At 35.6% G+C, this 15,116-nt stretch overlaps 1 protein-coding gene across 1 annotated transcript in view; it reads left to right on the forward strand.

The window, feature by feature from the left end:
- The first annotated feature begins 3,086 nt into the window (after window positions 1-3,086).
- The window catches only part of EQTN (equatorin), a 35,007-nt gene continuing 22,977 nt past the window's right edge, over window positions 3,087-15,116 (forward strand). Inside the window, exon 1 of the mRNA XM_043998953.1 lies at window positions 3,087-3,162. Within this exon, the coding sequence (XP_043854888.1) occupies window positions 3,087-3,162 (76 nt within the window). The remainder of the gene's footprint in view (window positions 3,163-15,116) is intronic.

Raw genomic sequence — 15,116 nt, forward strand, 5'->3', positions numbered from 1 at the left:
ATGATCAGTGGATTCTTTCTAGGATCTTTTTGGCCTTTTGTGGGGTTTGGAGTCACTTCTACATGGATACACAAGTGATGACGACCCACAATCTATTCTTCCGGGACACCAAGACCACAAGTACCACCCTTCACAATGGGTTGCTAAACCTGCTCAAGTATCCTGAAGTGACCAAAAAAAGTCCAAGAAGAGATAGACCATGTGGTATATTGGGGCAGTTCCCTTTTCTGGAAAACAGAGAAGCCTACCCTACACCCACAGAGTCCTGCACAAGGTCTAGAGATGCATCAGCATGTTACCCATGGGCCTAGGAAGCAAAACTCAATTCCTTCACATAGCATTCAAGGCCTCAACAATCTAGTATCAATCTATCTGTATAGTAATTTCACTCTACTCTCTTTCACATACTCTATACTATTCTAACCAAATTTAACTAAACACTATTTCCCAAATTTTTACTACTTTTTCCTATCTCTGCAACTTTTTCCACCCCATCTCTTAGAAAGAGAAATTCTTCACATCCTTCAAGACCCAACACAAATATCATTAAGGCTTGCCTTATGAATGAATGAATGGATAAAACATTTATTGTTTACTATGTACAAAGCCCTGAATATATAAACAGCAGTTCCTGCTTTCAGGGAGTTCATACTCTAATGTGGGAAACTGTGAATATTTCAGCTACAAGTCAGAAAGTTCCTATGATACTTAGGGTGCAGGGACAAAGCAGGTGTTAATGCCTCTCCTCTAGTGTCATTTTCACTGATAAAGTCACATCAGTTTCTGATATTGAACCATTTGACAGTACCAAGGACTTGGGTGACAAGAACTTTCTTTTTGGGGTTCTACAGCCCATAGTGATCTCAACCATATCTGAAATAATAACACTAATTTCTTTCATGGTATAATTGTGTCTAGGTCTTAGCACTCTTAGTAGATTTTAAATTCATTGAGACCTAACTTAGGGTGTTTTTTCTGTATCTTTCCCTAGCATCTAGCACAGTGAATATTTTATGTAAATTTATATTAATATTTAAATTATATGTAAATTTAGACACTGACTTTAGAGTCAGAGGACTTGGGTTTGAATCCTGACTTTTTTTACTTGATACATATGTGACCTTAGATCACTTACTTCCCCTTTCTACATCTCAAATTTTCTATTTGGAAAATTAAGATCTTGTACTGTATAACCTTTAAGGTTTCTTCCTGCTCTATAACATATAAAACAAATAATAATTAGGTGTTGAGTGAGTTTCAGATCAGCTTCTGCTTTTTTGTTAGATATTTTATATCATGGAGATATCTAGATGAGATATCAAATATAATACCATTTGTCAGTGTAATAAGAGATAGATGCAGGTATCTCCTTGATACAATAAAAAGAATATTGGCTCTAGTCAAAGGATCTGGATTCAAATCCCACTCTGATGAGATGACCTTGTACAAGTCACTCCTCCCTGGGTCTTATCTATGAAATGAGGCAGATAGATTAGATGGCCACTGAGGTCCTTTCTAGCTCTAAATCTATGATGCTATGATACTTCCTTTCATTGCAGAGGTAGGAGAACTATGGGTGTAGAATATTGAACATCCTGTTAGATACCACCTAGGTATTGGTTTGTTTTGCTGAATCTTTTTCCTACTCTTAATTTTTTTTTTTTTGGTGAGGCAATTGGGGTTAAGTGATTTGCCCAAGGTCACACAGCTAGTAAGTGTTAAGTGTCTGAGGCCAGATTTGAACTCAGGTCCTCCTGACTCCAGAGCCGGTGCTCTATCCACCATGCCACCTAGCTGCCCCCCCATCTCTTTTAATTTTTAATCTTTGTTACAAAAATGATTCACTGAGTAAGGGAGACAGATATTTAGAAATAAATTTGATATAAAATCAAAAAGCATTAATAAAGTCACCTATTGATAAGAATAGCATTAAAGAAAATGGTCTTTTGGTGACAATTGATAAGACATTTAGAGTTCTAAAACTGACTTTCTTCATACCTAAAATCTGGTATTATTTTCTAATTTTATCTCTGTATTTACACATGAAGTGAATAATAGATTTTATTGGAGAAGCTTGTTTATATTTTATAAGACAAATGTCTTTTTCTAGGTATTATAGGACTAAGTGGGGCAACTAGGTGGCACAGTGAATAGAATGCCAGGCCCAGAGTCAGGAAGATTCCTCTTCCTGAGTTCAAATCTGGCCTCAGATAATTATAATCTGTGTGACTCTGGACAAATCACTTAACCCTGCTTGACTCAGTTTCCTCACCTGTAAAATGAGCTGGAGAAGGAAATGGCAAACCACTCTAGTTATCTTTGTCAAGAAAATCCTAAGTGGGGGTCACAGAGTCAGACGTGACTGAAATGACTGAATAACAGCAACAACAACAACAACAACAACAACAACAACAACAACAACAACAAGACTAAGTAACTTAAAAATTCCATTGAATTCATTCAATACTTTTTTTTTACTGAAGAAAAAGGGAGGGCATGTGCATATTAAGAAGAGTAAGACTGTGGGGACAGCTATGTAGCACAGTAGATAAAACACTGGCCTTGGATTCAGGAGGACCTGAGTTCAAATCTGGCCTCAGACACTTGACACTAGCTATGTGACCCTGGGAAAGTCACTTAACCCTCATTGCCCCGCAAAAAAAGAAGAGTAAGACTCTTTTAAAGCATAAACCTATTATTTCTGATTATTTTAAAAAGATAATTGTTTCAATCATCCTTACTCAAAAGGATATACAGAACTAAAAAGATTTGAAAACTGAAAAGCAAATATTCTGAATATGTTATTATTCATGCTTTCAGTGAAAGGCTTGAAATGGAATTTTCATTCAAATATGTTCATTCTTGTTCATTCAAATATATTATGTTCCAAACATAATTTTGTGATGTTTATTTAAAAAAATGTAAAATAGTCTTTTGATTGACTCAAACTTATCTCACTCTACATTCTAACTTCCATGGAGTGATGATGTCACAATATTCTGGTTGTATAACAGGATGTTCTGAGAAATACAAAGGAAGTTCTAGGCAGATCCAAGAGAATGACCAGATAAGTCATAATTTTCCCTATGAATTTCTTTTTGATCTTTTTTTTTTTCGGACTTTCCCTCCCAGGGATTAGCGAAAATTTCAGCAGTTTAATAGGTGAGCTACGATTCAGATCAAACCTTCTACAGTAATAATAAAGAAGAACAACCAGCTCTGTTTTATGAGGCAGGAAAGTACAATGAAAACAGCCTTAGCCCTGAAGTAGAAGGACCTTGGTTCCAATCCCTCCTCTCTGAATTTGGCCAACTCTATCTCCCCAGGTCTTCCTCATAAAAGAGTCTCTTCTTTTGGACTAAATGGTGCTTTCCAGCCCTATATGGTTCTTTCCATTACCCTATAATGTGAGGGAGTTTCTATTTTTAATTCATCTGGTGGGGAACAGGAGAGAGCTTGACTCATTTATTTATTTTTAAACTACAAGCATTTTACTTCACTTAGGTAAAGAAACAAGTGGATTTCTTAAAAACAAGGTGTAAGAACATATAGAAACTAGTCTTTTGAGTCAAGACTGGTATATTATTTGCAAGCTAGGTGGCAGAACTAACAGAGGAAGACCATAAGAGAAACTCTCAGCAGTGATCTTTCTTCCATGGTGATATATTGAAGTAAGACTGAGAAATAGCTGAAAGTCATTGAGTTGACCATAAGTGTATGCTGGAATTGTTATAGAATAGCCTATCACTAAATTTGTGAATACAACCCTTATGTAATATAAGTAGACTTGAAGCATGAGAGCTAGCTCATTAAACAAATGAGAAGGCTTGATAGCAAGTAAGTTCTCAGGATTCAAACCCAGGTCCTCTGACTCCAAATCCAATGTGTTTTCCACTATGACATTCTGCCTTGCCAAAAGAAATAGGCTAACCACCCAACATCCCTTAAAATCCTGGCCTGTGGGAGACCTTGTTTTAACTATTGCTCCTTTGGGGGTTCCTAGGGATAGGAAAGTGAGTGAAGGAAGAAAGGAAGTAAAAAGATAGTAGGAAAGAGGAGAAATGGGGAAAAAGGAAAATTGAGAACACAAAGCACATCTAATAATGTGTTTTCTTCTTTTCAGTACCTGGTTAAATATTTCAAAGAATGTCCAATAATTATATCCTCACAACCATGTGCTTTGCCTAGTGTATGATATGAATAATAACAACAACAATTTGCTTTTCACAAAGTAAGGAATAGATACTTTACTTTGTAATTGCACATAATAGGTCCATAATTGTTTATACTTATGCACATAATTTTAGTTGTAGGTCTTGAAGCTGACTTGTCCTTTAAAAAATTTACTTGTTTGATTTGCCCACTAATTTTAGCAATGACTTCTCTAGACAGTATCTTGATCAAAGTGCTTCCTTTTAGTTGTTCGGTTGTTTTTCAGTTGTGTCTGACTCTTTGTTACCCCATTTGGAGTTTTCTTGGCAAAGATACTGGAGTGGTTTGCCATTTCCTTCTACAGCTCATTTTACAAATTGAGGCAAACAGGGTTAAGTGGCTTGTCCAAGGTCACACAGCCATGGTCTGAGGTTAGATTTGAACTTGGGTCTATCTGACTCCAGGCCTGGCTCTATCCATTGTACCACTGACTCAAACCTTTTAGCTAATCTCTTTTACTTGCTAATAATATCATAAGATGGTCTTGAGCCTCCTGGGCCATTGTTGAAAAATACCAAGTGTTTGGCTCCCATGGATCTTTTTTTTCCCCTCAAAATTAACTTAGGCAATAAATAAACAGTAAATTCTTTGGATCATCCAACAATGAATCATTGAGGTAAGGATGTAAATCTGTATACAAATGGGCAATTATATCTTAAGTTGTTTTCACTACTAACCAAGAGGTGGTAAACATGCTTCATCAGTAGTCTTCTGGAGTTGTGATTGGTCATGGCATATTTTCAAAGCAGTTCTTTATAATATTATGGTCATTGTATAAATAGTTCTGCTAGTCCTTCTCGCTTCACTATTTATCAGTTTATTCAAGTCTTCCAAAGTTTCTCTGAATCTATTCTTTTTGTCATTTCATACAGTATAATAACGTTCTATTACACTTGTGTAGCATAATTTGTTTAGCCACACCCTGAATGATGGGTATCCACTCTCTTTCCAGTTTTTTTTGCTACCAAGAAAAAGAGTTGCTATCAATATTTTGTACATATGGGTCCTTTTCCTCTGTCTCCAATCTCTTTTGCCTAATAGTGGATCAAAGATCTCTTATGATCTTTTTTCTACCTTCTTTGGTCAATGATTCATCCCTTATCCATGGTTGTAAGATGCATTTTCTTCCTTGCTCCTTTAATTTGCTAATGCTATGATCTTTCACATTTAGGTCATGTCCATTCGGATCTGCTATGAGATGTTGATATTAGCCTAATTTCTCCCAGAATGCTTCTAATTTTCTTAGCCATTTTATCATGTAGTGAGGCCTTGACCCTGATTTCAGTCTTATCTATCTTATCTGTTCCACTGAATAACTTTTCCATTTTTTGACCACTTCCAAGTAATACTAATTTTTACTTTTTGTGATCTGGTACTGCTAAGATCCCATTTCTCCTACTTCCCCTTACCCCCCTCACAACCTTTTGTTCTTCCAGATGAATTTTGTTATCAATTATTCTGTTTCTAAAAGTAACCCTTTGGTAGTTTCATTGATAAATCACTGAATTTGTCAATTAATTTACAAAATGACAACTAAAAAACCTGACAAGAATAATGGTTTATAGTTCACCAGTCTTCTTACTGATCAGTATTCTGAAGAGTCAGAGAATCATAGTATCAAAGATTTAGTACTGGTGGGGATCTTAGAAGTCATCTAGTCCAATCTCTTCATTTTAATTATGAGGAAATTGAAGCATAGAAAGTAGAAATGTCTTTCCCAAGATCACAAAAATAGTAACTGAGTCAGAGGATAAGATTTTTTGGGGGGTTGGCAAGGCAATGAGTGTTAAGTGACTTGCCCAGGGTCACACAGCTAGTAAGTGTCAAGAGCCTGAGGCTGGATTTGAACTCAGGTGCTCCTGAATCCAGAACTGGTGCTTTATCCACTGTGTCACCTAGCTGCCCATGAAGAGAAGAATTTACCATTTCTAACTGAAAACATCTTTTCTCTATCTGGACACATTATATAACTGCTTTTTATTTTTTATACATGCTAAATTAGGCAAAACTTAAACTTCAAAATTAAATGTGTATGTTATACTCATGAATTGAGTTTTGATTTCAAAAAATGTTAATTTGGGTCCCAATATGACATTTAAAAATATTTTAACTTTCCCTAAAATTTAAATTTAATAAAAATTAGATTTTTAATGATAGAAAAATCAAAGAATTTTAGAATTGGAAAGTAATTTAGAGACAATCTTATTCTGCAGCCAAGTAAACTGAGCCACAAAGAGGTAAAACTGTTTGCCCAAAGTCATACAAGTAACTAGGAGCAGATGCAGGATTATAGCCACAACTACTGCCTCTCAGTGACTCCCATCTTTCAGTTGAGGGCACTTTCTATTCCATCAGCTGATTCTCTACAAGTGACATTCAATTCAATTAATATTTGTTAAATACCTACTGAATGCAGAATGCTAAACATAATTTAGGACATAATTTAGCTAAGATAAAATCACTGTCGGGGCAGCTAGGTGGTGCAGTGGATAAAGCACCGGCCCTGGATTCTGGAGGACCTGAGTTCAAAGCCAGCCTCAGACACTTGATACTAGCTGGCTGTGTGACCCTGGGCAAGTCACTTAACCCCCATTGCCCCACAAAGAAAAAAAAAATAAAATCACTGTCTACATCAAGTATACATTCCAGTACCAGGATAGAACATATACACAGATAATTATGACACATAACTCATGATAAAAATATGAAACATTTATAAACTCAAATTTTAGATTTTTATTAATGAATTTTATTTTTCATGTATAGTCATTTCCCCATTTACCACCCTCCCCTATTGATTCTTCCTTTGTAATAATAAAAAAAGTTCAGCAAAACTGACCAACAAAATGACCATGTCAGCCTGCAAATGAAGAATTCTTTTACTATAGTCCCTCACCTATATGGGGAAGACAGAATTATTTGTCATTAATTTCTTTTCTTGGAATAAGATTGGTTCTTGCAATTAGCCTTATTTTGATGACCTTTTAGTGTTGTTTTCATTTTCATTATAGTAGTAATTATGTACATTATTCTCTTGGTTCTGCTTAATTCACTTCACAAAAGTTCCAAAAATCTTCCAAAGAACCTCTGGATCCCTCATAGCAATCATTTCTTATTGAACAATAATATTCTTTTGCATTGATGTATCAAAATTTATACAGTCATCTCTCAGTTGTTGAGGACCCGGTAAGATTCCAGTTTTATCCAAAACCAATTTTCATATGAGCTCTGAGGGAAAAGGTTGCTATTGACAATAAAGAGATAATTACATAAATGAATTAAAGCCAGCTATCATAATAATGATATACAGTGAGTTCATAATAAATGTTTGATGAATGGATGAATGAATCTGAGACCATGGTAGTTTATGCTCTGAACAATTCTTTCTTTGCACTATATTCCTTTTGACTAGGTTGCTTCTTTATTTTAAATAATAGTGTTCATCAAAGTGCACTATTAAATGTGCATTTTCTTTTCATTTATGTTTTCAATTCCTCTTTTTTTATAACCAAAATTAGGAATTAGGGAAGCCTAATTATTATATAAATAATACATATAAAATCAATTTGCTCCTTTTCCATTCCTTCCCTTTCATTTTTTTTGGTGGGGGAACTTTTTTATGAAAAACGCATTAATGGAAGAAATATTTTTCATTACTAATCCTCATTTCCACAAAAGGTAATAATAATGATAGTTGAAAGTTATACATGGTGCCTCAAAGAGTTTAATAGCTTAAAACTTTACCAAGACATTGTTGTAGTTACTGTGTATGTTTTTTTCTTGCCTCTGCTTACTTCATTATGTATCAATTCATATAGATCTTTGCATGCTTTTCTGTATTCATCATACACATAATTTCTTAAAGCAAAGTAATATTCCATTTCATCAATGTACCATAATTTGTTTAGCCATTCCCCAATTAATTGGTATCTACTTTATTTCTGATTGTTTACTATGACAATAAGTGTTGCTGTAAGTATTTTGGTGTATATGGGGACCTTTTTCTTATTAAAGTCTTTCTGGAGGGTATAAGGCCAGTAAAAGAATCTCTGGTTCAAAGGGCATGGATATTTAAGTCACTTTATTTGCATAATTCCAGATTGCTTTCCAAAATGTCTATAGCATTTAAATCCCCACCAGTAATGTATTAAAGTGCATATCTTTACCCAATCCCTCCAAAATTAACTGTTGCCATTTTTTGGGTCATTTTTGTCAATTTGTTGGGTGTGAAGTGGAACTTCAAAGTTGTTTTGATTTGGATTTGGTGCATTTTTTCATGTCTGTGAACACTTTGCAGTTCTTCTTTTGAAGAAGTAAATTATTTATATGTTTTAGATACCACAGCCTTATCAGAAAAACTTGATACAAAGATTTTTTTTCCCATTTGACCACTTCCCTTCTTATCCCAAGTCCATTAATTTTTGTCTGTGTAGGAGGTTTTCAGTTTCAAGTAATCTGTTATCTGTTTTATCTTTGATACTTGTCTCTGTCTCTTGTTTGGTTAAGAACACATTTCCTACCTCTAACAGGAAGATGATCTGTTTCTCTTCTAATTTTTTTATAGTATGGTCTTTAATATTAAGCAGGGTTTTCATCAAATAAGGAGGTTTTTTCCTAGATAATTTATGTTTTCCTCTTTGTCAAACACTGGGTTATTGCATTCTATTGTTTCTAAATTTCCCTTGTCTATTCTATTCTTTGATCTATCTCTCTATGTTTTTAACCAACACCAGATGATTTTGATGACCATACAGTTTGATATCTGGAAGTGCTTTTCCCCTTTGTCCTTACTTCTTTTTATCATTTCTCTTGATAATTAGATATTTTATTTTTCCAAAGAAATTTTGTTATCATTTTACAAAGGTCTGTAAAGTATCCCTTTGGTAATTTAATTGGTGTAGCACTAAAAGCATAAATTAATTTTGGTAATACTGTCATTTTAAGTCAATTGGCATTGTTTGGTTGGGTTTTTTTGGTTGTTTTTTTTTTTTTGGTGGGGTAATGAGGGTTAAGTGACTTGCCCAGGGTCATGCAGCTAGTAAGTGTCAAGTGTATGAGTCCAGATTTGAACTCAGGTCCCCCTGAATCCAGGGCTGGTGCTTTATCCACCTGCGTCACCCTAAACAGTGAAATTTAAATTGTTCTTGATTTCTTTAAAGAGCACTTTGTAATTATATCTATACAAGACATTTGTGTGCTTTGCCAGGTTAATCCCCAAATATTTTAAGTATTTGAAATGGTATTTCCCTTTCTATTATTGTTTCTTGGGTTTTGTTATTATATAGAAATGCTATTGCTTTTTTAGAATTTATTTTGTCTGTAAATTTGATGATGCTATTAGTTGTCTCAATCAGTATTTTTGCTGAATTCCTAGGATTTTCCAAGTAAACCATCATATCATCAACAAATGGGGATAGTTTATCTCCTTGTACCTATCTTTATTCCTTTAATTTTTTTTCTCTTGTCTTATTGCTGTTGCTAGCATTTCTAGAACTGTATCAAATAATAGTGGGGAGAGTAGACATCCATACTTCACTTATATTCTTATTGGAAAAGGTTCTATTGTATTATAGAATACTTGCTTTTGATTTTAGATAGATGTATTTCTTATAATATTAAAAAGGTACCTCTATGCCTTTTAAAAAAAAGGTTTCGCTATGACTATACTTTGGGAAAGAATAGACTGCTGGGCTTGAAATCAGGAAGACATCCTCATAAGTTTAAATTCCACATGAGACATTAGCTGTGTTACCCTGGGAAAACCACTTAACCCTTTTTGCTTAGTTCCTTATCTGTAAAATAAGCTGGAGAAAGAAATGGCAAAACAGTCCAGTAGCTTTGCAAAGAAAACTCCAAATGGGATCACAAAGAGTCAGACATGACTGAAAGGACTAAACAACAAGCACGCCTATACTTTGTAGAGTTTTAGCATAGAGGAAAGTTCTACTTTGTCAAAGATTTTTTCTGCATTAATTGAAATAATCATGTGATTTTGGATATTTTGGTTCTTAATATGAATAATTATGTTGATTATTTTCCTAATATTGAAGCATCTTTGCATCCCTGGTCTAAATCCCACTTGATCATAATAAAAATTGACTGGAAAAGTTGCTATAGTCTGTTTGAAAGTATTTTGTTTAATATTTTTGAGTCACTCTTCTATAGTCATTGGTCTATAGGCTCCTTCTGTGTTTTATCTTTCCCTGGTTAGATATTTAGGACTCCATTTGTCTCAGAAAAGGATTCTGGTAGGGTGATTTCTTTTTCAAATTTTGGAAATAATTTGTGAATTATAGATACTGTTTTTTAAAAGTCTGATAGAATTCTCCTGTGCATCCATAAAGATTTTTCTTTGGCAGTTCATTTATAGCCAGATTTATTTCCTTTTCTGAGATTGGATTATTTAAGATCTTGATCTGGTCTTCTGACAGATTAGGGATTTCATATTTTTGAAGGTATTCTATTTCTTTCGTGTCCTCAGTGTTGTTAGCATGTAATTTACATGATATGTACTATTTAAAAAATTTCTTCCAGTTTTTTTGTGGTTTCACCCTGCTCATTTGTTATTTTATTGATTTGGTTTTATGCTGACTTTAATGTAAGAGTTTATCAATTTTATTAGTCTTTTTTTTTAAGTGAGGCAATTGGTGTTAAGTGACTTGCCCAGGGTCACACAGCTAGTAAGTGTTAAGTGTCTGAGGCCGGATTTGAATTCAGGTACTCCTGACTCCAGGGCCGGTGCTCTATCCACTGTACCACCTAGCTGCCCCCTTTATTAGTCTTTTCAACAAACTAAATTAGAGTTTCATTTACCATTTCTGTGGGGTTTTGTTTCTGATTTATTTTCCTTCTAATATTTAACATCTTCTCTTTTGTTCTTATTTTAATTTGTTGGCTTTCTAATTTTTAAAAATTAATATTCAGCTTACTTATTTTTTCTATTTTGTTAATGTATGTATCTATGTATATAAAGATAGGATGTTTCCCCAAAGACTGCTTTAGCTGCCTCCCAGAAATTTTGGTATATTGTTTCATCATTATCATTTCTATATAGCTATTAATTGTATAAGGATGAGGAGTGTAGTAAAGTAGAGGAGTGGGCCCCACATGTGTAGAAAGGCCCACATGTGACAGGGGGGCTACTGTTGTGTGGCTTGAGGAGAGGTAGAATTAATCTTTGGACTCTTCTCCCATAACCCTTATCCAAGGGAGACTTTCATTTCTTCCAAAAGAGAAGGCAGGAAGCAGAAAGGGTGAGCAGAGGCCACTCTGCTCTCTTCAAAGAGAGGGAGGACTTTGGGCTAATAGTCTATCTATCTGCTCCCTTAAATTTCTTTAGTCTGGGGGATATGTTTGGGTTCTATCTAACATCTGTCATTTGGGGGGTAAAGGGAGACCCAAAGCTCTATATCCAAGGCTTTACTCCTTTCCTTCCAAATACCAGTTCCACAATAAACACACAGGGAGAATAGCAAAGAAATCCATTTATTCAAATCATAGCAAAACAGAAATCATAGAATGTATACATAGGAGAATATGTACCAGATAATACAGGATGAAGGGGCTCTCCCATTGGTAGCAAAGTAACTAAGTTCAACCAAGAGAGAATATCATGGCTCTAACTCAATGGGAAACTCCTTAAAATCTCTAGTGTAGCAAGCTGGGAATAGGGACATGATAGAGACTACCCACTCCTTGCATGTCTTCCCAGAGTCTTTTTCATCCAATCACCTGAAATAGAATTGGCGTCTTCCATCTACTCTTTTGAACCTGGAAGTTGACTTAACACTGAAAGAAAACATGAAGCTTGTCCAATCTCCAAAGAGGGGACTCTGAGAATTGAAGCTCTCTATCCCTCCCCCAACCTTTATATAGGGTAGGATCTTCATCTTCACCAATAAGAAGGGTCCCATACCAAGGGGCTTTGGGAAAGGGGTTACAATTGTTTCTGCTATTTGGTTCTTTGACTCAGTTATTATTTAGGGTTTCATTGTTATAGCTCTATTTGTGTAGGTATCTCTTGTTTGTGGTCCCTGATCCCATTTTTACTTTTACTACATAATGTTCAATCATTTTTTAGTCTTGTCAGACTCTTTGTGACCCCATTTGGAGTTTTCTTGGCAGAGATATTGGAGTGCTTTGCCAAATAATAACCCACTCAGCCATCCTCTCATTTGTTACCCCTTTCCTTTTGGGAAAACATCTTTTTCTCTACTGCTTTTATCTGATTATATAATCCTTCTCCTCTTTTTCTTCTCAGTCAAGTAGATTCTCCTTTCCTTCTCTTCTTATTCAATTAGTTCTGTTCATTAGTTTTGAAATGTTCATTTTTTGCTCCCCTTTCCAAAAAGGATTTCTTTCATTCTTTTCATTTTCTTTACTCTGTTTACTCTACTCACTCATTATCTCATTCATAGTCCCTACAATTATCTCATCTCTCTTTTTTCTCTATGTCCCTCATGCAATCAAAGCTTCTAAGGTATCCACTGTAGGCTCTTCCTCTTAGGTGGTTTCTACCACTGCCTTGTAGAGCCTGCTCTGTTGATTCCCCTTTTCCTTTGTGCCTTACTCAATTATCAAAAGTATCTTAGAAAACACTACCTCATGTCAGAACCCATACTCCACAATGTCCTATGGTTATGTCCCCCCCCCCTCCCAGTTTGCCTTAAAAATCTCCTCTCTGGACCATTCTCTCCCATTCCCTCAGGTGCCAGTTGTTCCAACCACCCACACACACACACTGCACAATGTATGAAAAATGGACTTTTTAAGCACCAAATCTCACAGGCTGTAAGGTTTTCATTTCCCTTCAGAGACCATGTCTCTTCACCCATAGAAGCAATCATTAGTGGAACTCTCTTCTACTATCAAAGACTTTCTTCTCCCTACCCCTTTACAATATTCACCCCACCTTTTCCTCCTTACTCATTTCCCTTTAGGCTCATCTCTTTCTGAGACCATAGAAGTCACCTTTCCAACATTGCTAGCCCTTAATTTCCCCTTAGAAATCACACTTCCCTCTATACCCTTGATCTCCTTCTCACTCTCATGTACCCTCTCATGTTGTAATGTAGTTCCCCCCCAAAACAAACAAAAACATTTATTCACCTGTAGGCAGAGTGTTACAAGGTTTTTGTTCACCTTGTCCACCTCTTCACTGTTACTTCTACCAGATTTCTGCCTTAACCCCCATCTTTTTGTATACATCTAAAAATAAGTTGTTTACTGGTCCCTTTGTTGTCATCACTGTTGCTATTCTTGGCTGCTGCATTTATTCAGTCCTGCATTTCTGCTTTTTGGGGTATTCAAGAAGCAGATAATCTCTTCAGTTCCTATTCTTTTTCTAAAAGTATTTCAAATGCCTCTTTATTATTATATTGCCATTTTTTTCATTTATAGTTAAGCTTAGATCTGCAGAGTAGTTCTTCCTGGGATGCATCCTGAACTCCATTGCTGTTCAGAACACATTTTTCATTCTTACCCATGTTTTTGGAGGGTGCAGAATAGTCTCACATTGTTTAAATTTCCTTTCCTATGTATTTGAAGGTCTTTCTCCAAATCAATTGCAGAATTGATTGTTTCTGAATTGAATGGATCACTGTGTATCTTAGAGTTTGCAGTTTGGGTTTTTTCCCCCCTGGAGGTGATCTGTGAATTCTTTTCATTTATTTCGTTTTCTATGTTCAGCAGTTTTTTTTTTCCTGTTATTTCCTGCATTGTAGTGTTAAGGTTTTTTCTCCTATCAGGTTCTTCTGAGAAATCTGTGACCCTTAGGCTATCTCTATGCATCTTGTATTTGAGATCAGTATGTTTTTCTTGCATAGTGTATTGTCCATCACTTCTTTGCATTGTGTTCATATTCTCAATCTATTATTCTTTCTTTTGTTTCTTTGGTGAGACTTGCCATTATAGATTGTTTTTTCTATTTTGCCCATTATTTTTGCTGTGTAGAACATAAATTCAGCTCTCATAATTCTCATTTCTCTTTTGAACTACTCAGGAACAGTATGTGATAGTTCCATAGTCTCCTCAAATTCCACAAGTTCCTCTGTTTTATCAAGTGTTGGATTATTTTTACTTGTTTTGCAGTATTTATTATTCACAGATTCCTGAACTCATTTACCATGTTTGATGGCTATATTTCTTTCTGTTGCTACTCTTTTCCTGTTTATTGCTTGGTTCAAGGTCTTTGAGTTTTCTTCTTCATGAAGTCTTCAGTAATCTGAGCCCCATCCCCACCTTATTTTTTCCTATCATTCACTTTCTGACTCCCTCCCCTCTGATAGTGATTTCCTTGAAAGCAAGATCTCAAAGTGTCTCAGCTTTTTGCCACACTAGACAATTCGTGGTTCACCAGCATTGTTCTCTGCCCCAAATGACTTTTGGATAGTCAAAACTGGTTCCAGTTAGATGCTGCGCTTTTCTCTTCAGGCTTAGTAAAGAGCTATACAACTTCTCCCCAACACCTCCCCCCTCCACATACACACACATGGTATCCTGTCCTGATCCCTCTGTTCATTAGTTCTTTGGCCTGGCACCAGCAGTTCAGAGCTGTATGCTACAGAATTGTAGCACTCTGGCATTGGTTCTGCTAATGTTTCAGAGTTATCTACACCAGCAGTTCAGAGTTTTGCCTTATTAGTGCTAAGGGATTTTGGTCCCCTGAAGTCTTTTGCTCCTGAAGACTGTGGCCACAATGGCTATTTTTTGCAGCCAGGGCATATTTCCACAGCCTGAATCCAAAGTCTCCACAACTCTGGATAAAGGGAAGAAGGAAGTGTGGAGTGTCTTTAGGTGTGTCTTTAGGTGTGTATGTGTTGCTTCATGCTGGCAGTATAGGAGATGGGAGAAGAGTGCTGAATGAGCTTGGGGTTGGTAAGTGTCATTTTACTGGTTTGGGGTTT

The sequence above is a fragment of the Dromiciops gliroides genome, chromosome 1 (genome assembly GCF_019393635.1).
Source record: "Dromiciops gliroides isolate mDroGli1 chromosome 1, mDroGli1.pri, whole genome shotgun sequence".
NCBI classification, from domain to species: Eukaryota; Metazoa; Chordata; class Mammalia; order Microbiotheria; family Microbiotheriidae; genus Dromiciops; species Dromiciops gliroides.